At 31.8% G+C, this 23238-nt stretch overlaps 2 protein-coding genes and 1 long non-coding RNA gene across 3 annotated transcripts; 1 reads left to right on the plus strand and 2 right to left on the minus strand.

Annotated features, from left to right (window-relative positions):
• Positions 1-593: 593 nt before the first annotated feature.
• LOC107418332 (cytochrome P450 736A117) lies at positions 594-3230 on the minus strand. Its single transcript, XM_016027014.4, has 2 exons — positions 1943-3230; positions 594-1409 (listed from the first exon to the last, which is right to left on the minus strand). Exons 1-2 carry the CDS (start codon positions 2855-2857, stop codon positions 801-803), a joined length of 1524 nt encoding a protein of 507 aa, XP_015882500.2. The 5' UTR covers positions 2858-3230; the 3' UTR covers positions 594-800.
• A 2743-nt stretch (positions 3231-5973) lies between these two features.
• On the plus strand, positions 5974-7316 carry LOC112491820 (uncharacterized). The gene is made up of 2 exons (XR_007241094.2): positions 5974-6045; positions 6554-7316. It is a non-coding gene; the product is annotated as an uncharacterized LOC112491820 (long non-coding RNA).
• A 9430-nt stretch (positions 7317-16746) lies between these two features.
• Positions 16747-19499, minus strand: LOC107418336 (cytochrome P450 736A117). The gene is made up of 2 exons (XM_016027020.4): positions 18538-19499; positions 16747-17670 (listed from the first exon to the last, which is right to left on the minus strand). The coding sequence occupies exons 1-2, from the start codon at positions 19447-19449 to the stop codon at positions 17062-17064; spliced, it is 1521 nt and encodes a 506-aa protein (XP_015882506.2). The 5' UTR covers positions 19450-19499; the 3' UTR covers positions 16747-17061.
• Between the last annotated feature and the right edge of the window lie 3739 nt (positions 19500-23238).

Raw genomic sequence — 23238 nt, forward strand, 5'->3', positions numbered from 1 at the left:
ACAAAAGAATCGTGATCTAAATTATTACATAGGAAAATGTCAAAGTAATATCTTAGAAGATCGAATCTGTCAAAAAAAATATATGCATAATAACAATAATAATAATTAGAATAGGAAATTTTTTGGATGTTGGCTCTTGGGACCATGAGACTGAACATGGAAACAGGAAGAATCATGAAGTGTATTGAAAATTGGATGCATTGAAATTTGATCATTGATCTTTTGTTTTGGTTTAAAGGCAATGAAGCAGCTTAGGAAAACCTTAAGTGAGGGTTGAAAAATTGAAGGTGTATTTTAATATTGAAATTAGATTTTTGATGTTCAAGGTTAATTACATGTATATAGAAGAGCAACATTTGTGAGGATATACAGTAGAACTACCCACTGTGCCATATCCAAATCCTGAGCTTTCTTCTCCATAATGCAATGCCCAATCAAACTTCGTGAACACCATTTACAGTACAAAAGCTGACAAGTGACAAGTAATCTTGGGCCTTCGTAATCAATGAAAGAATCCAAAGGCCTCTCCGATATTGTATCGGGGGACCCCTTACATTTGCCTTCTAAAATCAGTGAAGAATCCAAAATCCATGTTCCCACACAAAAACGCTTTTTATTTCAATAATTTAACCAGCATCACTCATATTCTTCCACCATTTCAAACAAAAAACAAAAACTAACTCTCAATACATATAAAATCATAAACACAGCAGTGCTACACATAGATCCACCAAATTATCATAATTTATTGACAACATCATAAGCACACATTAAACAGCTTTTAGCAAATGGTTCATCCTTCAACATCTTGGAGTTGCAACAGCAAGAAGAGGAACTTTTCTGTGAATGGTAGAGCCAGCGCACTCGGTCATGTCCAAATCCTGAGGTTTTGCCCCATCAGGCAGTGACCAATCAAACTTGTGCACAAGATTTGCTAACAAAAGCTCATTAGCTACCATAGCAAACAAAATTCCAGGACAACCTCTCCTTCCAGATCCAAATGGAATTAATTGGAAATCTTGGCCTTTGAAATCTATGGAAGAATCCAAAAACCTCTCTGGTACAAACTCCTCTGGTTTTTCCCACAAATTTGGGTCTCTTCCAAGTGCCCAAGCATTGGTAATAACCATTGTCCCTGCTGCTATGTCATATCCTTTTATATTAATATCTTGAGCTGATTCTCGAGGGATTAGCAATGGAACTGGAGGATATAATCTTACTGTCTCTTTGATTACTGCTTTTAAGTAATGCATTTTATCCAAATCATTCTCAGTTATGTCTGGTTTCCCATTGCTGATTTCCATGACTTCTTCTTGCAATTTCTTCATGACTCTTGGATGCCTTAAAAGCTCTGCCATTGCCCACTCTAAGACTGTGGCACTAGTACCACTTCCATCAACAAACATATTCTACAAAAAGAAAAAAAAGAAAATGGCAAATCAAGGAAACTTCAGAATCCCAATCATAAAAGCTATGGGCATGTATGGTCCTGGTTTTTTGTGTTTTGTTCTTGGAAACTGTTTCAAAAGAAAATAAAAAGGTTGCTTTTTTAAGGTTAATAGGTACTCCTCAAACTGTTGGTATTAAACACCTAGGAGATCCGGGGTTCAAATTCATACCAACAAATTGTTCTTCCATGTTTTTTTAGAGTCGATTTTGAATTTTTTTTTTTTTTTAATAGTTTTGTTATAGAAAACTGTTTTCAAAAATTTATGGTTAAATATCTTATATATGTCTTGGACAACAATTTTCTATTTTTGAAAACAGAAAACAGTTTTCAAAACACATGACAAGAACAGGTTCTTTACTTAATTCTGTTTCTTTCATTTTGCCAAAAGAAGTACTATAGCACTAAAAAAATTTTGTTGTATGAATGGATAATTGAATAAAGTTTAAATTTTCATAAAATAACCAAAAGAATGACAGAGAGAGAGAGACTTACAAAAATGAGACCTTTCATGTGTTCTTTATCAAGGTTGAATCCAGCCATTTCATCCCTTTGAAGTTCAAGAAGAACATCCACAAAATCTTTGTTATCTTGATCACCATCTTCATATAATTTCTTCTCTTTGATATTAAAATTATTCCCATGCTCTTCAACAACACCATCTAAAAATTTATTAAACTCGTCATTAAGTTTCTCAACCTGTGCATCAACCCCACTAAGACAATGAATCCAAGCAAGCCAAGGAATATAATCTCCCACATAGAAGCCACCCAATAACTTCTTCAACTGGCTCAAAACCTTGTTCACCATGTTCCCAGTTTCATCTCTACTATATTTTTTCCCGAAAGCTACTCTACAAATCACATCATTAGAGAGAAAAGCAAACATTTCACTCAAATTCACTGCCAAAGACTGCCGTTTGATAATACTCTCCACAAACAAGGCAACTTCTTCTTCTCTAATTGTTCGAAACGACCGAACCCTTTTGTTACTTAGAAGTTGGAGAGTGCATAGGCTTTTCATTTGCCTCCAAGATTCACCATAACGAGCTGTAGTCACATCCTTACCATGGTAACGAAGTCTTACATCTATATACGATTTTGGTCTGTTCAAGAAGTTGGTGTCATGTGTTTTCATGATCTCACGGGCACTGTCCGATGATGAGACTATGAGTACTGGTCTGCTACCAAAGTGAAGCAGCATTAGAGGACCATATTGGTGAGCTAGCTTTTGAAGCTTACGATGAGGGTATGAACCAGATAGTTGATGAAGGTTCCCAAGTATTGGAAATGCTGGTGGTGAAGGAGGTGGGTTTTTGTGAGTTGGTTGAGTGGTGAAAAAGTACCATTTGATGAGGAAGATTGTGAAGAAGAGAAAGGGAATTGCAGAGACGAATAAGGTTTCCAACATGATTTTTTTTTTTTTTTTTTTTTTTTTGCTTTTTTTTTATGGCTGCTAAATGGGAGTAGCCTGAAAGACTAGATAAGGTTGGAGCAGTATTGTTTTGGAAAAAAGTAACAAAAAATTGGATCGTGATCTGATGTCCCAATTACCTGTCCACCATTGATACCATACACCTTATTTAAGAACATCAGCAAGGATATTTGGAATTTATTTATTTTTATTAGTATAATGTTGATTCTTTTGATGAAGAATGTATTTTCCACTACTGGCTAGTTAGTTGCTAACAAAGCATGAATGCTTGATTAAAATAGCAAGAAGGAAAACCTAAATAGACAATTACCACACCTAACAACATTCATTAGCCAATCCTGACTTCACTGTATAATTTCTTAAGTAGGTGCTTATCACTAATTGAAATTATCAGCGATTAATATACACAATGAGTAAGGTTGATTTAGCAGTAAACACCCATCACATCCGCACTTTTAAAGTTGTGGGTTCCAATCATATGTATCCTTCTGCCTTAGTCAAGAAAATATTGTAAATCTATACACAATTTTTTGTAGCTGATCATTTGGATATTCCGTGACAAATTTAAATTTGTCTTCATAAAATTTGTAGCTTAGAATAAGATTTTTTTATATTGTAGCATGTTTTCCGTTTCTTGAATAAAAATGTTCCACTCGCGAACTAAAAATAAAAACTTTGACGGTTGTTCCAATAACTTATATGAATTTGTATATTTATATGATTATCATTTCCCCAATACAGAGATCTATTTGGATTCCATCACATATTTATCAGTAAGAAACTTGTTTAATCAGTTTTTTAACTTCTCTTTTTTTTCTTTTTGTCTTTTTTAAATGGAAAGAGTCTAACTTTCGTTCTTAAAAGTTGTAATAGTCTAACTTTCGTTCGTAAAAGTTATAATAAACTAGAATATCATTAGTATTTTATATGGCGTAGTTTTAATTTTGTTAAGGTATATATGGTTTGTCTGTATGTCTTCTTTTCTTTCAGCCTCCTCCACTACATATGAAGCCGCTCACCTGGTTTGTCTGTATATCTCCTTTTCTTTCAGCCTCCTCCACTGCATATGAAACCGCTCACCTACCAGTGAGTCGGATTCCACTAATTCCACAACACAGAGAGACGCTCCATAAACAGAGTTTTTTTCTTCTTTTTTTTTTGGTTTTTTAGTGCAATGATACCAAGTTAGAATCTGGTACCTAATATATTAAAAAATAAATAAATAAATAAATAAGAAGTAGCTGATTTTATATTGAGTCGTCTCGTACCTAATTTAAAACAGAAAGAGAGAGAAAAAAAAAAAAAAAAACTTTTTTTTTTTCTTTTGTGAGTAAAGTAGTTGCTTTTATATTGAGTAAACAGGTGCATGAATCAGCCCAATTTGAAATTATACCGTTGATGTAATTGAGTTTTTTTTTTTAATCATTTATAACAATTTTTTCAATTTTAACATTTGGAAATTGGAATCCATAAAATTTCACGGATAGATTTACCCGGTTTATCAACTGTCAACCTTATTTGACTTTGGATATGCATAATAAATTCACTTCCTAAGCATTTAAAGTTTTGTGATTAATATGATAAAAAAAAATTAGCATTAATGGTAATTTAATAAGGTATTAAAACCCTAAATTCTAAACATCTAGATTTAAGTTAGATCACAATCTATTTAAAAAATGAAATTTATAAGGATCAAAATATAAATAAAGGAGAACATTCTTCTAACTTGATATACATAATAAACTAAAATGCCTACTCATATAAGTTAACAATTACAACTCTTTTCTAATTATGGATTAAGTTCAACTTGTGTTTCAGTTTCATCAGTTTCACTACTTGATGGACAATAATTTTTTACTTTATAGTGGGACAATTGAGTACTAACACAACAATTTCAATGGAATTATTGTAAAAAAAAATTTCAATGGATTTAAGTTTATTTAATAATTTTTTTATTTAGTTATATTCAGTATTTTATAATGGAGCATATTTGATATGTTTTATGTACTTATTGACAAATTTTTATATACTTTGCAATTAAAACATCTCAATTATATGAAAGCCGAACACTAATCTCAAAATATTAATCTTCATAACATATTTCAAATTATATAAAGATAAATCTGGAAAGAAGAAAAAAAATTATCTCGGTAGGAAATGGGCATCCTCAATCTCAAATTCATAAAAATAAAAAATAAAATAAAAAAATTTATCTCGGTAGGAAATGGGCATCCTCAATCTCAATATGAATATATACGCTGAAATTAATCAAAAGGAATTCAAAATATTAGTACTAATGGATAGAAGCAATCAAAATGTAAAGTTAGCCCTGCTTCACTACAACATGTATGCTAGCATTCTGTCATATATGTCCAAATCTTTGGTCTTCTTCTCCATCAGCCACGCCCCAGTCAACTTGTGTACATAATTTTCTAGCAATTAAAGCTCATTAGCACTATAGTAAAAAAATTTCCTGCCATGGCTCCAAATAATAACGGAATGAATATTTAAAATTTTTGCGTCTATATATCAATTAAAGTATATGATAAATCAGTCAAATATATTTAACTAAACAAAATTAAAAATCATAATCCTAATTTTTTTATGTGAAGTTCCATATCGGTTGAAAAGGAAAACGACACATGACTTATAAGCGTGTGGATATCTTTTTTTTGCGAGACCTTTTAAAACCTTGAGGGCTGAGTTGTAAGAGAATTCTCCAGATCCAAAAAGGACAATATAGCATACAGATAGTCTAGGCTGTCACTGATAGTATCAAAGCCAGATCCGAGATTCGAATTCAAAACCATTCCATAAAAACTGTCTATATAAGGCACTATCTTTTTTGTTTTTTTCAAATACCAAAATAGCATGAATAAGTCGCACTCGCATGACCCATTTTACCTTGTTCTTTTGTGGATCACATGGTATCTTTTTTGTTTTTTTTTTTTTAATACCAAAATAGCACGAATAAGTCGCACTCGCATGACCCATTTTACCCTGTTCTTTTGTGGATCACATGGTTAACGTGCTGAGTCAGAATTCCTTTATATATATATATATATATATATATATTAAAATGTAAAAAAGTTTATGGCGCAGCACATGGGTATATGTCAAAATTCTACCCAAAAAAAGTAAAGAGCCAGAAAAGATATCAGCAGGTACGGTGCCCAAAAATTTTGTATTTCTTATTATATTTTTATATGATATCATCCTATAATCAACATGAGCAACATAGTTCTTGTTCTTGCCTTTTTAGTAAAATAATTTTTGGTTGTCGACACGTCTCCCAAGAAGACATTGCATCTTTTTTTTTTTATCTTTTTTTTTTTTTCTTTTTTTTTTTTTTCTTTTTTTTTTTTTTTCTTTTTTTTTTGGGGGGGGTGTGTGTGGGGGTGGTGTTGTTGATAGAAGACATTGCATCTTTGTTTGAACATTAATATAACCATTCACTATGAGTTTCCAGTAATATTCGATATGGCAAAAGATGAAGGGCCCAAAATTTTATAAATTAGTTTTGTTTTTTATCCATCTAAACCAATATAATATTATATTTTTTAAGACAATCTAGTCACCCTGTGTGGTTTTCTTACATTCCTATCTTATATTGGGTAACTAATTCTTTGCCCTTGTGATTAGTTGATACCACATTTTTCATGCTGCAATCAGGTTTAACACGATGGAGGCATCGTCAGATGATATGGAGTCACTAATCAACAAAACTAGAATGCTTCAATGTGTACTGGAAGATGTTGAGCTAACACCATATTCAGAAAATGCAAAGAAGGACCTATATATCATTGGTGGGTAAAATTATTTCAAATAGAACATTTGGAAAGAGATGTTGTAACAGCCATTCTTCGGAAAGCTTTGAACGTTTCAAAACCATTAATCCAGGTAAATATCTTACAATCTAATACTTTTTTATTTGGGTTTGAGCATGAAGATGATAGGGATAAAGTTCTGTAGTGGGGTCCCGTGGAATATAAATGGGGTCCCATTTGGTGCTTAAGAAATGGGATCCTTAAAAAACACTTGAAGAAGGAAAACTTCAAGAATACAGCTTTTTGGCTGCAAATTCACGGGTTGCCTTTGTTATATGACCAAAGAGAATGCTTCAAAAACAGAGGAACGGATTGATAAGGTACTAGAAGTGGATTTCAACAATGATAGCAGGATGATAAATTGGAGATTTTTGAAAGTAATTGGGTGGAAGCAGATGTTGAAAAGCCACTGCCTGCAGGTTTCTTATAGAGCATATTTCCAGTATTCCTAGAGTACGTGTTCTTGAGTACATGTTACATGGATTCTACCTCTATATTAAAGGTCGAAGCACGTATTGTATTTCAAAATCATCGTAATTTTTTTTCCCCCTAAAAAAAAGCCTTGAACAAGGTACTGAATCCAATTTAAATATGAAAGAATTTCTAAATTTTGTTTCAAAGTGTGGAAGATTAGGGCATTTACTCGACGACTGAACAAATATAGAGGTGGTTAAGATAACTGCCCCTAATGGAATGTCTGTTACCCTATATGGTCCATGGTTGAAGTGAGACCATTCTGGCAACATGTATAGTAAATTTAATGGTTTCCAATTGCAAGCAGCTTAACCATTAATACATTAAAAGTTACAAATGAGAATAAGGAAGAAGTGTCCAAGTCATTAAGGTAGAGTGCTCAAATAAAAAACCCTTTTTTTTGCACTCAATGAATGATGGAGACAAATTAATTAGTAAGATGAACATGAACAGAAAGTTATATATGTGGCAACTAGAGGAGAAAAACTTGCATGAAACAATGGGACTAGGTTAGCTGGTACCACGTCAAGTCAGTATGTGACTCCTGTTAAAATTGACAACGTCAGCTTACTTTCCCAATTTATTATATTTATTATTTGATTTTTTCTTTGAAGTTTAAAACTTTTTTACGGGAGAAAAGCATAGAGGCCAGGCCTTTATCCATTGGTTTATGGTTAATTCCTTCTCCATCTCCATTGTGATCAAGGGCTTAAATAAAAACGTAATAATTAAAATAAAGATAAATAAAATCATCCTCCATGTAAAGCTATAAAACTCTCCAAAACCTACATTCCAGAGGTATTAGAACTCTCCAAAATCTTCATTCTAGAAGCATTAGAGAGAGAAAGCGAGCCTTCATAGAGAACTCCAAACCTCTTTTCTTTTTCTTTTTCTTTTTTGTGTGTGTGTGTTAAAAGCACCATGGAAATCTCAGATCCAAATCAAATGGGCATTGAAGAAGGGAGATAGAGAGGTATATTATTTCAGCAGACCCACTTATGCAAGAACTCATCCGTTAGAGTGCTCGAATGTATCCTCTGTCCAGCCAATCTAAATCAAAAATAATTTGAAATTGAAGGAGTCCTGTGGATGCGTGAATTTAAAGAAAAAAAATGTGGCTTTGATGATCAAAAATTGCAGACAAAGAAAGGGTTGTTCATTTACACCATGGAAGGGAAGTAAAAGAGTCTTCGGAAGAAAAAATAGCAAAAGTTTTTATGTTTTCAAAAAAAGGAATAAAATAATGGTTAGAATGGTGAGATGATGTGGCATTTTTAATATGTATCAAATATTGACTTAGAGTGGTACCAGCTAATCTAGTACCACCGTAGATTACCACCGTGTCAGATAAGTTTTTCTTCAAAAACTCCAATGGCAAAAGGAAGGCATTGCCGACATCATTAGCTGCGATATTCAGGAAGCATCATCAGAGAAGTTGCACCATAAGAAATGAAGTTGTGATGAAGGAAACTGTTGAAAATTTTAAATTCCATCCAAATCTACTTTAGTATTTCCTTAACAAAGACGTGGGTTATAATATGGAGAGTTTCACACAGGCCCAAATCCAATAACTCTGATCATGCTTCAATAAAAAATTGGACCATGGTTCTGTAAAGAAACATCCCAGTCAAACTAGTCAGCCCAAGTGGATTTTAGCAGAAAAGAATAACAATCCAAACAATAAATTGCGTGACATGAGCTACAAATCACGAACTCTTGCAGTTTTTTTTTTTTTTTTAATTTAAAGGGCATTGAAAGCTCGTCGACTGTCCGGATCTGTCTTAGAAATCCTTCAAGAATTCTAAAGTGACCCTGACTAAGGGAAACCCCATCTAAAATTTTATAGAAAATTTAACAGAATATCCATTAAAATTTAGACTTCCCCAAAATTTTAAGCTGTAAAGAAAATACACTCCTATATACGTAGCTATTTTATGTGACGACCAGTGTAGGTGGGTACAAAAGACACTGGTGGGCTACATGGTGTCCAATCTCACATTGTCCGTATATAGATTAAAGGATGATTCAAATATAATAATAGTCACTCTAATAATATTGATGCCTTTTCAGGCCAATTGGCTGCAAAGTTCGAAAGAATTTAAATCCACCAGTGGAGGCGGGATGTCACAAATGGTCTTAGAGCCTATATCCGACCGAAAGTGTGCCAACATGGACGTTGGGCCCTAATGGGGTGGATTGTGATGTGCAGTATGGGCAAGTACAAGACGCATTGACAGACTACCTAGTGTCCAATCTCATATCACCTGGGTGTGGATTAGGGATGATTCAAATGTAATAATAGTCACTCTCATAACACCAATGCCTTTTCATAGCAATTGCGTTCAGGGTTCAAAAGAACTCCAAAGTTAAGCGTACTCAGGAGAGAGCAATCCTAGGATAGGTGACCTCTTAGAAAGCTCTGAACAAAAAATCAAATGCGATGGCTAAATTGGGAACAACACTGACAGAGAGTGACAGTCCCTTAGTAGAGGTAGGGTGTTACACCTTACACCTCACACTTACTATAATTCCACAAGTTACAACACTTCACAAATAAAAAATTCAACCTACATAGATATAGAATAACAAGTTGTCCAAGTCCACGATCAACATCAAAGCACGCTAAGAGTAGAGACATTGACATAGGACTAAAATGAATATATGAAAATAACACTTTAATTACATTATTAAAGACATAAATAGAATTTCAATAACATCATTATCGTCAAATGCCGACATAAAAACATACTCATATATACATATAAACTTGCATATGCATATCCATATTATGAATTGAGTAAATAATTACTAACGATAACAATGATAATAAATTAAGGATTTGACATTTGAAAATATTTTTTTCCCAAAACCTTACTACTAAATCACTCGTTTGGAAAGTTTCCCATTTTAAAAACATTTTCACAAAAAATCCAATATTTATATTTCTAAAATAAACTTTACTATAATAAATACATTCTTTATAAAACATTATTATACTCACATATGTAGACATAAAACTAGTTTATCTTATAAACTATTTATCTATTAAATCGACATAACCAAATTAAATAAGTTTGAACCAAAATCAAACACATAAAACATAGAAACTATAGTGTATAATCATATATGAACCTAAGCATAAACAAAAAATAACCAGGTATAGAAACCGTATAAAAATTGTTATATAGATCTACGCATAAAAATTACCAATATATAACACACGTTATATGTAAATATACCATATTACATAGAAATAGATTGTGCCAATAATCATTGTACCATAAGAACCATCGATATACCATATTATATACCAATGTATAGTCTTATAATATCAACCTCCTAAAGACATAATCAACATAACCAGCCGCCTGTAGGCATACCACTATCAATACAATCAGAGATGGTTGCTTATAGTGGTTGTCCAACCGGTTGATCTCGTAGGCAGCATCAATACAATAATGGACCATCCATAGGTATAATAAATATATCCAATTACTCACAGGCATAACAACTGCCAACACGACTAGGGGTGATTACCCATATTGGTCATCCAACCCACTAATTATAGGCAGCATAAATATAATAGTAAACTGCTTGTAAATATTACTGGATTCTTGCCATGGTATTGTGTGGTACATCTAACACAATTATCCATGCTCAACATATGTAAAAAAATAAATTATTAAAAAAAAAAAACATAACACATCGGAAAGACACTTGATGTACCATACCATATACTAATGTTGTTAAGTGATAGTGTCTCAAATACCACTTGACAAAATGGGGGAGAACAGAAAACATGCACACACTACATGCGGCTCCTTTAGCATCTTAAAGGTATTGTTCCTAAATAATCTATCATCCTACAACTAAGGGGAAAGTAGCTAATGTCATCATTGTAAAATACTTATCACCACCACTCACGTTAATTCCCCTAGGATGGCTAAATATAACCTATCATCTTTCAGCCATGGGGAGGATTACTAATATCATCGATGCAATGTACCTATCACTCCCACATCACGGTGCACAAAAGATGACTACATACAACTTAAGCAGTGAAATCAATCATATGCATTGAGAACACTAGTACTATATGGTGCATTTATAATCCACCCATACACACAATAACAATGGAGACATATACACTGATCTTGAATTATATCATAGTATCATTGGCGATCTTCAGTATGTCACGATCACTAGACTTGAGATAGCTTTTGTTGTTAATCGAGTGTGTCAATTTATGCATGCTCTAAGAGATAAGCACCGGAAAGCTGTCAATCGTATTCTCAGGTATTTGAAAGGTACATCTCAGTTTGGCCTTCATTTAACTAAATCACTTGCATCAAATCTTATGGGTTTTAGTAATGCTGATCGGGCATCCAGTCCATATGATAGAAAATCTACAAGTGGGTATTGCATGTTCCTTGGCTCAAATCTAGTAACCTAGTGTGCAAAGAAACAAATTACCATCTCTCAATCTTCCTATGAAGTAGAATATCGTGGTTTAGCCAGTGCAAGAACTGAACTTTTATGGCTTAAGTCTTTACTTAATGATTTACGTGTCCCATTATTTTAGCATCCTACAGTCTGGTGTGAAAATGAGAGTGCCATAGCATTAACTTACAATCTAGTTTTTCATGCACCTACTAAACACATCGATGTTGATGTTCATTTTAAGCATGAAATAGTGAAGGCTAAACATCTTTTTGTCAAACATGTTCCATCTCTTGATCAGATTGCTAATGTTTTTACTAAATCTTTATCAGCTCCAAGGTTTACTAATCTTTGTTGCACGCTCACAATCATGGAGTTGCATGTTCACTTATAGGGGAATGTTAGAGATAAGGCTCAAGTTATTACTGATAAGTAGATCAAGTTCTATTTGGTTCATTTATCTCATTATGTTATTAGATCATGAAGTTGATATTATTAGATCATGTTGGTCAAGTAGTTTATGTTATAATCTTGTATATGTTACGTGTATATAAATACATCAAGTGTACCTAAGAATATTAATGAAAAATAGTTTTGCTATTTAAATACTCATTTCATTATTCTAACTAAGGAAGCTACATCGACAATACCAGTTTATTCTATGTCCACATTTCAACTTCCATTGAAGCTCTATAAAGAAATGGATTTTGTCTTAAGAAGTTTTTGTTGGAAGTCTAATAGCTCCAACAAAGGTTGGAACTTAATTAATTGCTTAGGATAAAATTTGTCGACCAAAATATTGTGGAGGATTGGGAATAAGAAGAATTGTTGATTTCAATCTTGCTCTTTTAGTAAAGTTAGGATGGATAATAGTTGCCGGTGAAGATAGAATATAGGTAAAAATTCTAAAGGCTAAATATTGTTGTTTGGACAGTTTCTTACATTGTAAAATTAGCAAGAATTGTTCATCCATTTGGAAAGGAATTATGGCTACAAGAGACATCATTAAACAAAGTACTTGCTTTATGGTTGGATATAGATATACTGTAGATGTTTGGAAAGATCCTTGGGTTCCAGAATTGACAAGTTTTAGACCTTCTCGATGTTTTAAGGGCATGAATGATACTTCTTTGATGGTTGACAGTCTAAGGAGCCAAGTTGGTCTTTCATGGAATGTTGATTTACTAATTGGAATTTTTGATGAAAAAAGTGCAAAAGCTATCTTGGATATTCACTGGGCAAGATCATATCTTGAAGATAAACTTTTTGGCTTGCTTCTAAAAAAGAGGAATTCTTAATTAAATCTGCTTACTTGGATGTAAGTGCTAGCAAGTTTAATTTGGACCATTCTCAAGTAAGGAAGTCACTGTGGAAGGCTGATATCTATGAGAGGCTAAAAGTATCTTTATGGAAAATTGCTAAAGGGAGTTTGTCCACTAAAGCTTCATTAAAAAGGTACATTGCTAATCTAAATGATGATTGTCTCTTTTGTTTTCAAAATGTTGAAACTATAGAGCACTTATTTATTAGATGTGATTATGTGAAAATGTTATGATTTGGGAGTAAATGGTGTCTCAAGTTAGATCAGTTGGAGTTTAACTCATTTATAGATTTTCATAATTTCATTCTTAAACCATCATATAATTCTCTTGAAATAGAGAAGAAGAAAGAGTTCACTCTTTTTGGCACTCTAATTGTAGAGTTTATTTGGAGAAAGAGAAATCAATTAGTTTTCAAGAATGATACTCTTGATCCAACTCATGATATTAGATACTCTTGATCCAACTTATAATATCAATACTCTAAATTCCAGAGTGAAGGAGTCTTTTTTCTGCAGCATGTTTAGTTAAAAGTGTGGCTCCTAAGGCTCAAGTTTTATGTAAGGTGAATTGGAGTCCATCTCAACATGATTTCATTAAATTAGACTTTGATACTTCTATTAAAAGAGATGTGTCTGCTATTGGAGTGGTGGCCAAAAACCACTAGGGAAATACTCTAAAAATGTAGTCTAAGAAAATTTCAAGCTTAAATATTGATCTTGCTGAATATATGCTCTGCTTTATAGTGGGCTATTGATCTTGCAGTTTCTCAAGGTTGGAAGAAGGTGGTTTTTCAAGGTGTAATTAATGCAATCTTATCAGCTAAAAGTCATCCTCACTGGGAATGCATTTCAACACCATATGACATCTTCAAAAAGCTTTCTAATTTTAGTTGTTATAATATACAATGGAAGTTAAAAAATTGTAATTCAATTGCTCATTTTTTGTGCTCTTTTGTTTATTCTTATATAGGAATATTGATAGTAGGAAATCTACTTCAGGTTACATTTACATTTTTACTAGAGGAGCTGTGTCATGGCAGTCAAGATTGCAAAAGTGTGTAGCTTCATCCTTGACAAAAGCAGAGTATATTGCCACAGCGGAAGCCAGTAAAGAGATGTTATGGTTAAAGCGTTGCTCCATGAACTGGGCATAAAGCAGAGCGACTACAAGATACATAGTGACAACTAGAGTGCTATGGATTTGAGCAAGAATTCAATGTATCATTCTCAGACAAAGCATATTGATATCCGCTATCACTGGATACACGATGTAACTGAGCATAAATTATTCAGGTTGGTGAAGATTCATACAAAAGAGAATCCAGCAAATATGTTTACAAAGGTTGTCACACCAGAGAAGTTGAAGCTGTGTAGAGATATAGCTTATTTAGATGGTGGGTGACCATCAAATTTTTGAAATACGGCTAGAGGGGAAGAATTGTAGGATCCAGCCTATTATCTCCTAATGCCCAAGCCCATTAGGGTTTCAACTCTAAAAACCCTAGAGAAAGCATTATAAATAGATGCTTAATTTCTCATTCTTGTATCATACAACACACAATCTAAACAATACAGGTTTTTTGAGAGAGACTATGAGAAATTTTTTTGTGTATAAATTTTATAGTTAAAATACATATTTTTCTTCTCAATTTTCATGTTTTTGTCTCTTTTTATTTTTTTGTATTAGTTTTGTATGTTTTTTGTGATCAAAAGATCACAAACACTTATTGTAATCTTTTTAATATAAGTGTTTGCTTTTATTAAAAAGAAAAAAAAAGAAAAAAGAAAAAAGAAAGATCGCTACTTCTTCTACAGCAAAAGTTCAATCACATTCACAGCTAGAATCTATAAATCTTAATCATTTAAAAAAATAAAGAAATTATATATATATATATATATATATAAATTAAAATTAAAATCAAATAATCCCTCCCCCTGTTACCAATTCCTGTTGTTGGTGAGCGAAGCAGACAATTTTGACTTAAATTCACAATCGACCACAGTTAACAAAACTGACATTTGATACTGTCCACCATTACGGCCACTTCTATAATGACACCAAAGGACACACATGCCTCTCAAATTGGGTAATCTGTTCTATTTTCAAGGATTGTTGTGCTTCATCATCATCACTGAGAAAAAGATAAATACTTTTCCATCAGCTTTTCACTTCTCTATGAATATCTTAGGACATATAAGAATTTTTGAAATGGACGGTTTGTTAAACATGATTAATTATCAAAACCACCCTTGCATTAAAACCAAGCATAGAAAGATTAAATAAACAAATAATATTACAATAATTTGTTGACAACATTAAGGAAAGTTTTACGAGGTTGGTCCGGATCTTCTGTCCTTTATTTTTGTTCCATTTCTATCCACCGTTAATATGCTACTACCTTATTTAAAAACATTAGTAAAGGAAATTTGAAAATCAAAAAATGTAAAAAAAATAGTCACTACTTTTGAAAATGAAATGGCGCTTTATCATCATTTGTCAATATTAAAAAAATAAAAAAATCAGAAGAGGACAAAAGGTCATCATCCCTACTCAACAAGACCTTTTATCAAAGCCTTGGAGTCGGAACAACAAGAAAAGGAATTTTTTTTTTTTTTTCCATTTTTGGATGATAGCGCCAGTGCACTCTATTATATCCAAATCCTGAGCTTTTACTCTATCAAGATGTTAAACTACACTGCTGGGCTAGTTTTTGAAGGGATCTGTGAGGGTATAAGCCTAGTTGGTGAAGGTTTTCAAGTACGGGGAAGGTTGGTGGTGACTGGTAAAGGGGGTGAGTTTTTGTGGGTTATTGGGGTGAAGAAGTTCCATTTGATGAGGAAGATTATGTAGAAGAGAAAAAGAATTGGAGAGACAATCCAAGGATCCAACATGGTTTTGTTTTGTTGCTAAAAGCTTTTTAAAAGTGCTTCAGGCCTTCTAGAAGAGCTTCTAACCAAAGCCTCTAAAGAGCTACGCCAAGCAGGCCAAAATCTTGTTGTTCCTTCTTATATGGCTTTCCTATAAGCATGGAATATGCTTATTTTATACAATTCCCCTTTGCATATTTATGACCAATAAGTTTGTTCTTTTGTCAATATAACTCACGGCGTAGTGACCAAGTTTGAATTTTCTATCATATGATAAATAAAAAAGGGGGGGGGGGGGGGGGAGGGGAGGGGGGCGCGCCCCAAAAAAACCCTCAATATGACATTGATCATGCCGCAAAAGTATGAAAACAAGTAATAATAAAAAACAAAATCGTATATCACTAGTGTGAAAACATCAAGTAAGCAGGCTCAAATTCACTGGCAATGACAGCGAATAAGGCTGTCGTTTGATATATCCTCCTCCGACAAGGTTAATTATTCTTCTTCTCCAATGGCTCGAAAGCATGCAGATGCCTCTCATATTGGGTAATTCACCATGTTTTCATGGATTAGTGTGCTTCAACTTCGATTGATAACAGACAAAATATATATATATATATATATTAAATCTTGTCTAGGAAGTACTTTTCAATTTAAAATTTTTTTTAGCATATCAATTATCTTAGAAAAAAATATAAATGAAATGAAAATCTATTTTCTAAATATATATAAAAATTCAGAAAAAAAATCAAAAAAAATAGACTTATAAAGTATTAAAAAAATATAAATATAGTTTGATTTATATTATTTTTTTGTTTAACGTAATTAATTATTGAACACCACCCTTGCAATAAAAACAAATATATACACACACGATAATTTTCTATTTTTATGACAAACCATGTTCGCATTTTAATAAACTAGGAACATCAGCATCATAAATGGATTGCTATATATATATAGGTACGGAAAGCTTAAACCAACAGAGGATTACCTAGACAAACATTAAGGAAAAGTTTCACAATAACAAGTAACAAAGGCTGTTTCCAATATCAAAATCTTGGCGTTGGAGCAGCAAGAAGGGGAACTTCTCTATGGATGGTGTTGGCATTTTAATAAACTAGGGACATCAGCATCAGAAATGGACTGCTATATATATAGGTATAGAAAGCTTAGACCAACGGAGGATTACCTAGACAAACATTAAGGAAAAGCTTCACAATAACAAGTAACAAAGGCTTTTTCCAATTTCAAAATCTTGGAGTTGGAACAGCAAGAAGGGGAACTTCTCTATGGATGTTGGCACCAATGCACTCTGTCATATCCAAATCCTGAGCTTTAACTCCATGAGGCAATTCCCAATTGAATTTGTGTACAAGATTTGCCAAAGCAACCTCATCTATGGCCATGGCAAACAAAGTTCCAGGACAACCTCTTCTTCCAGCTCCAAATGGTATGAATTGGAAATCTTGGCCTTTGAAATCTATTGAAGAATCCAAGAACCTCTCTGGTTTAAACTCCTCTGCTTCTTCCCACAGCTTCGGGTCTCTTCCGAGTGTCCAGGCATTGGTTATAATCATTGTCCCTGCTGCTATGTCATAGCCATTTATATTGATATCTTGAAATGATTTGCGAGGAACTAGCATTGGTATTGGAGGATATAAACGAAGAGTCTCTTTGATAACCGCTTTCAAGTAATGCATTTTTTCAATATTGTTTTCGTTTATGTCTGGTTTTCCATTGTTGATTTCCATCACCTCGTTTTGCAGTTTCTTTAGAACTCTTGGATGCCTTAAGAGCTCAGACATTGCCCATTCTAAGACTGTGTAAGTAGTATCAGTTCCACCAACAAACATATTCTGTGTGACAGACCAAGATGACACACAAACCAATTATCAAACAAAATGTAAAATCATATATAGTTAGAGAAATTGCAAAACGTTTTACTGATTTGAAATACCCATAAAGAAGTTCTAGACTTTTAGTCATCCAAATCATGCAGGATCCAAAAAAAATATCATTTATAATCATTAAGTACGATTATTTAGACAGAAATTATATGTCAAATGATAATTTAAATTATTATTATTAAAAAAAATAATTATCATCCGTAATAATAAATGGTAAGATTTAAAATAAAAATATATTAAATATTATCATTTTCACAGAAATTATACGTCAAATGATAATTTAAATTATTATTATTAAAATAAAATAATTATCATCCGTAATAATAAATGATAAAATTCAAAACAAAAATATATGAATTAAGTACCAGTTTAAATTTAATTTTTGGTTATTGGGGTATTCATTTTATCATGTGGATCTAGTGGAACTTTGGTGGGGTCCAAGTGAAATAAACTGTTAATAATAGAGAAGGGGTCAGCTATGGTGGGCAACTTTGTTAGGGACCACTCATTTCATTACATCGAATTTATGGTTATACGTCACCCCATCAAGGCAAAATCTAGAATATTTGTTTTGTTTGAAACGTACTTAATTTTTGTCAGATCATTAATGGTAAAAAAATAATATATATATATATATTTATAATACATATTTGTTATCTCTCTTTTAAGTGTGATGATGATGATTAATAATTATTAATATATAGTTTGACTTGATTTTTTAATGGAAAGATCCATTCCCCCCATACCATATATGCTTAATTAACTATATATTAATATATTAATACAAAATAGAAATTTTGGAACAGAGAGACTTACCAAGATAACAGCTTTGATACTTTCTCTATCAATGGAAAAACCAGGCATTTTATCATCCCTCTGAATTTGGAGCAGGACATCCACCAAATCCATTCTATCTTCATTCAATTCAAACCCTTTTGTGTCAAATTTATTCTCATGCTCTTCAACTACACCATCAAGAAATTTATCAAATTCTTGAGCAACTTTGTCAACTTCTTTGTCAAGTCCATTGACTCTGTGAATCCAAGCAAGCCAAGGAATACAATCTCCAATATAGAAACCACCCAGTAGCTTCATCAACTCGCTTATCAACTCCTTGAATCTCTTGCCATTTTCATCTCTACTATATTTTTTCCCTAAAGCGACTCTGCAAATCACGTCGTTGGTGAGGAAAGCAAGCATATCACTCAGATTCACCGGCAACGACTGTGAATAGCACTGTCGTTTGATATTCTCAACAAGCAAGCCAACTTCTTCTTCTCTAACGGCTCTAAAAGATTGAACCCTTTTGTTGCTCAAAAGGTGGAGTGAACATATGCTTCTCAGCTGCCTCCAATACTCACCATAAGGTGCTGTGGTTATGTCTTTTCCATGGTAGAGAAGTCTACGGGCTACTGAGAATTCGGGCCTGTATGAGAGGATTAGATCATGGGTTTTCATGACCTCGCGAGCAGCGTCCGATGATGAGACTATGAGTACTGGTCTGCTTCCAAAGTGAAGCTGCATGAGAGGACCGTACTGATGAGATAGCTTTTGGAGGGATCTGTGAGGGTATAAGCCAATTTGGTGAAGGTTTCCAAGTATCGGGAAGGTTGGTGGTGATGGAGGCGAGTTTTTATGGGTTTTTGGATTGAAGAAATTCCATTTGATGAGGAAGATTGTGAAGAAGAGGAAAAGAATTGAAGAGAGAATCCATAGATTCTCCAGCATGGTTCTTGTTTTTGCTGCCAAATGTTTAGTGAACAAATTTTATATATGTATATATATATATATATATACACCTCATTTTTACTTTCTACGTAGTTTTTTTATTCTAGATTTTATTACTGATGATAGAAGATAAAAGTGGAAAATAAATTTGAAAATGATGCTTGGTAAAATAAAATCATATTATATATATATATTTATATATATGTCTTTTCATACAACTGTATTTAAGGTACTCCATTGTGGAGTTTTAGATGATTATAAATATACGTTTTCTATAATGTTTGCTTTGGAATATTAGTGCTTTAATCACTGTTGGAAATAGGAGATGCATTATTTTTAGAGAAACAATTTCCAAAGGAATCTTTATAATAAGACAAACAAGAGACTATTGCAATTTCTTTTGCTATGGATATTTATGTAATCCTTTGATTTTCCAATGAAGTCTTCTATTTCAATAAAAAACCAAAAAGATGAACTTCGATAGAGCCCAAAAAAAATAAAATGAGAGCTATCAAAGCTACCTTCTTTTATTTATTTATTGCTAATTAAGACGGTCCAAAGTTCATATAAAATTTCTATATATTTTTATCTTTCCATCACTCCAAATTTAATGTTGAAAAAAAATAAATAAATAAGAACATTAATGTTGTCAACAAATTAAATGGCTTGGCTTTTTATCACCATTTATCCTTAGCGAAAGCATTAGCCAACAGTCAAGTAAGTTTTCAGCCAAAGAAGTTATTAGCCATGCAAGTTTTCAGCTCACTAGCCAACCCATTAACCTAGCTACTACTTCTATTAGCCATCCTATTCAATACAAAGTAAATGGATACTTATTTTTTTTATAGTCCAAACACATTTAAATTTGCATATTGGGTAATTATTCTTTTTTTTATTATTTTTTTATCGTTTTTAACCGAGATTCAGACTTCCATTATTGCTAAAGAAAAGAAAGTTACATGGTAGGTGTTATATATCATTCTTGGTAAAATGAAAATAAAAAGAAGGAAACTTTGACATGGTCCTGAAGGGTGTCGCAATGGATTATTTACGGGACTATTTGACTATCGTAAATGACATAGACAACTAATAATATAAAACCATTTTATATATGTAACCAAACGCCCTCATTATCAAACATATGTATATATATCTATGCAAGTGTATGGTATTAAATGCATGCATGCTGGGTTACATGTAATTGACTATGCAATTACATGTAAAACGTAGTAGTTTGCATATAATACATTTTTGGTTTGGTACAGATTTTGATATTATGTATAATGTTATATCATTTTCTCTCCACTGATCTTACTTTTATTGCCTCACATATTTCAGGCTCATGGTGGACAGCAACTATTTACAACTATTACATTTGCATAATCTACGCAATCTAATAAATATAAATGGTTGTTAATATACAACTTCTCCATAATAGCATTTTTGATATATATATCTATTCAAATGTGAATTAGAAAAAGTTTCAAATAGTAAATGTCGATGGCGGATCTTTAATTAGATCTGTGTATGTAATAGAGGGAGCAAAGGCCTAACCTTGAAATGGATGGGTTGGAACATAAATAATTAGAAGCTTGACCATTGGTTTAGCACTAAGGCACCCATTTATTATTTACGAATCATATTATATTCCTTTTTACTTACTATTGACCAAATTATGCATCTTACCACAAAACGTGGAGTTCTACGGCATTTGGGAGAACAAGTTGCCAATATTCTATCATCATTTTGTAGTTTGAACATATTATTGTATTCCCACCAATTATAACAAATAAATATGGCAATAGAATGCAAATTTTACCCCGGCCAAGGTTGGATTGTAATTTGTGTCGGTCCAACTCCAATTGTACTGGAAGAAAGATATTTTAGTTATTTTTCTCTAAATGGATCTGAAATAAAAGCTTCTATGAATTGAAGTCATTGATATTTTCCCTTTTTTTTTTCCCGTGTTTAACAAATTATCAATTACTATGATCTAGTAAAAAAGGGTTTTTTTTCTTTTTCTTTTCACAATATTTTGGATGAAAAATTCAATTTAAATCATTTTCCAAAGAAAAATAGCTTTAAGGACTATTAAATTTCTTATTTTGAATATCCCATTTTTAATATAAAAAAAAAAAAGAGATGCTCTTTTTACCGGATTCATTTTTACTCTTTACATAGTTTTTTTATTCAAAGTTTCCAAAATATTAGTTTTTTATATGAAGTTTCCAAAATATCCCTATAAATTTAAAAAAATATATATATATATATATATTGACAAATCGCTAAATATTGTTTGAATGTTTGATGAAATCGATATAAACAACAATGAAATATTCATTGCATATCAGCTAAACAATTTCGACATTAGAAATGAACTTTCTTTCATAATTAAAAATAAAAGGGCTTAATAAACTAAAATGTTATAGGTTTACCCATTAACTTTATTTATTAATTAGTTTTAAATTAAATTATACTTGATAGGGTGGTTTAATTATATGTTACCGGATAACCATTATTTGCCCTCTTAGCATCTTCCAATAGTCTTCCAACAAAAAATTTCCTGAAAATTGAGGAAGACACAAAATGAATAATATGTTATGCACGTTTACACCATGTTTGGATTCATAGAATAGGAAAAAATAGAAAAAAAAATAAAATATTTTGTGTAGCTAGTTAAAATGAGAATGAAAGAGAAGGGGGAGGAAATAGAAAGAATTGTTTTTTTTTTTTTAATTAGTTTTGTTTTATTCTTAAAGTTGATAGGAAATGCAAGGAAAAAAAATCAAAATTACCTTTATTATTATTATATAAAAATATTTATTATTTTTCATATATATATTTTTTCATTTCCATTTACTAACTATTCAAACAACAATTATTATTTTTCATTTTGGTCAAACAAATTAATGTAAGATTTGAAAAAAAGGATATTTTAGAAACTTTTGCAAAATAACCTTTGCACATAGAATGAGGGCCGTGAGTTTAGAAGTCCCAAAAAAACTTCAAACTAAAAAATCAAAAACTTATCCTCTCAGATGATTTAAGCACTGATCCATCGCAGGCCGAAATAACAGAGGGGATACAGTGATGAGATTGGGTCACACCCATCGTTGCCGATAATCATGAGGTTGGTGTGGACAATACTGAATAGACCATTTTCCACCCCTTTATTTTATTGCCTATTAAATTAGACAATTATTATTATTATTATTATTTTTGCTACTTTAATTTATATTCAAATGCAGACAGCCATAGATAATATAACTAAGACAAAAAAAAATCTGAGATTGAATGTAAGATTCAATATGTTTGTTTCATTATTGCATAGATATATTATAATATGGTTTGTTTTATTAACCATATAAAATAATAACCTTAAAACAATGGAAAGTCAAAATTTATTTTCTTAAAGCAAAATATTATTGAATTTGTTAGGAAAAATTTTGAATTATATTAATGAAAATAGATAAGAGTATATTTATACTCCATTGCTTTTTTTTTTTTTTGGGTGAATAAGTATACTCTTTTATTTTATTTTTTTATTTTTAAGGAACGAAAAAAAAAAGAAGGAGAAATAAAACAAAAAACAAGAAAGAAACCGGTTCGTTCGTATTTTTTATTTTTAATTTTTAAAATGTTATTTTAAAAATAAAAAAGAAAAAACTATTTTTATTTATTTTATAAAAATAAAATATATTTGATCAGTCATATTTGAAAATAATTTTTAAACTAAAAAATAAAAAATATTATTTAATTTTGAAAATTAATGGTGAAACAAATTTATTT

This window comes from Ziziphus jujuba, chromosome 2 (assembly GCF_031755915.1).
Source record: "Ziziphus jujuba cultivar Dongzao chromosome 2, ASM3175591v1".
Lineage (NCBI taxonomy): Eukaryota > Viridiplantae > Streptophyta > Magnoliopsida > Rosales > Rhamnaceae > Ziziphus > Ziziphus jujuba.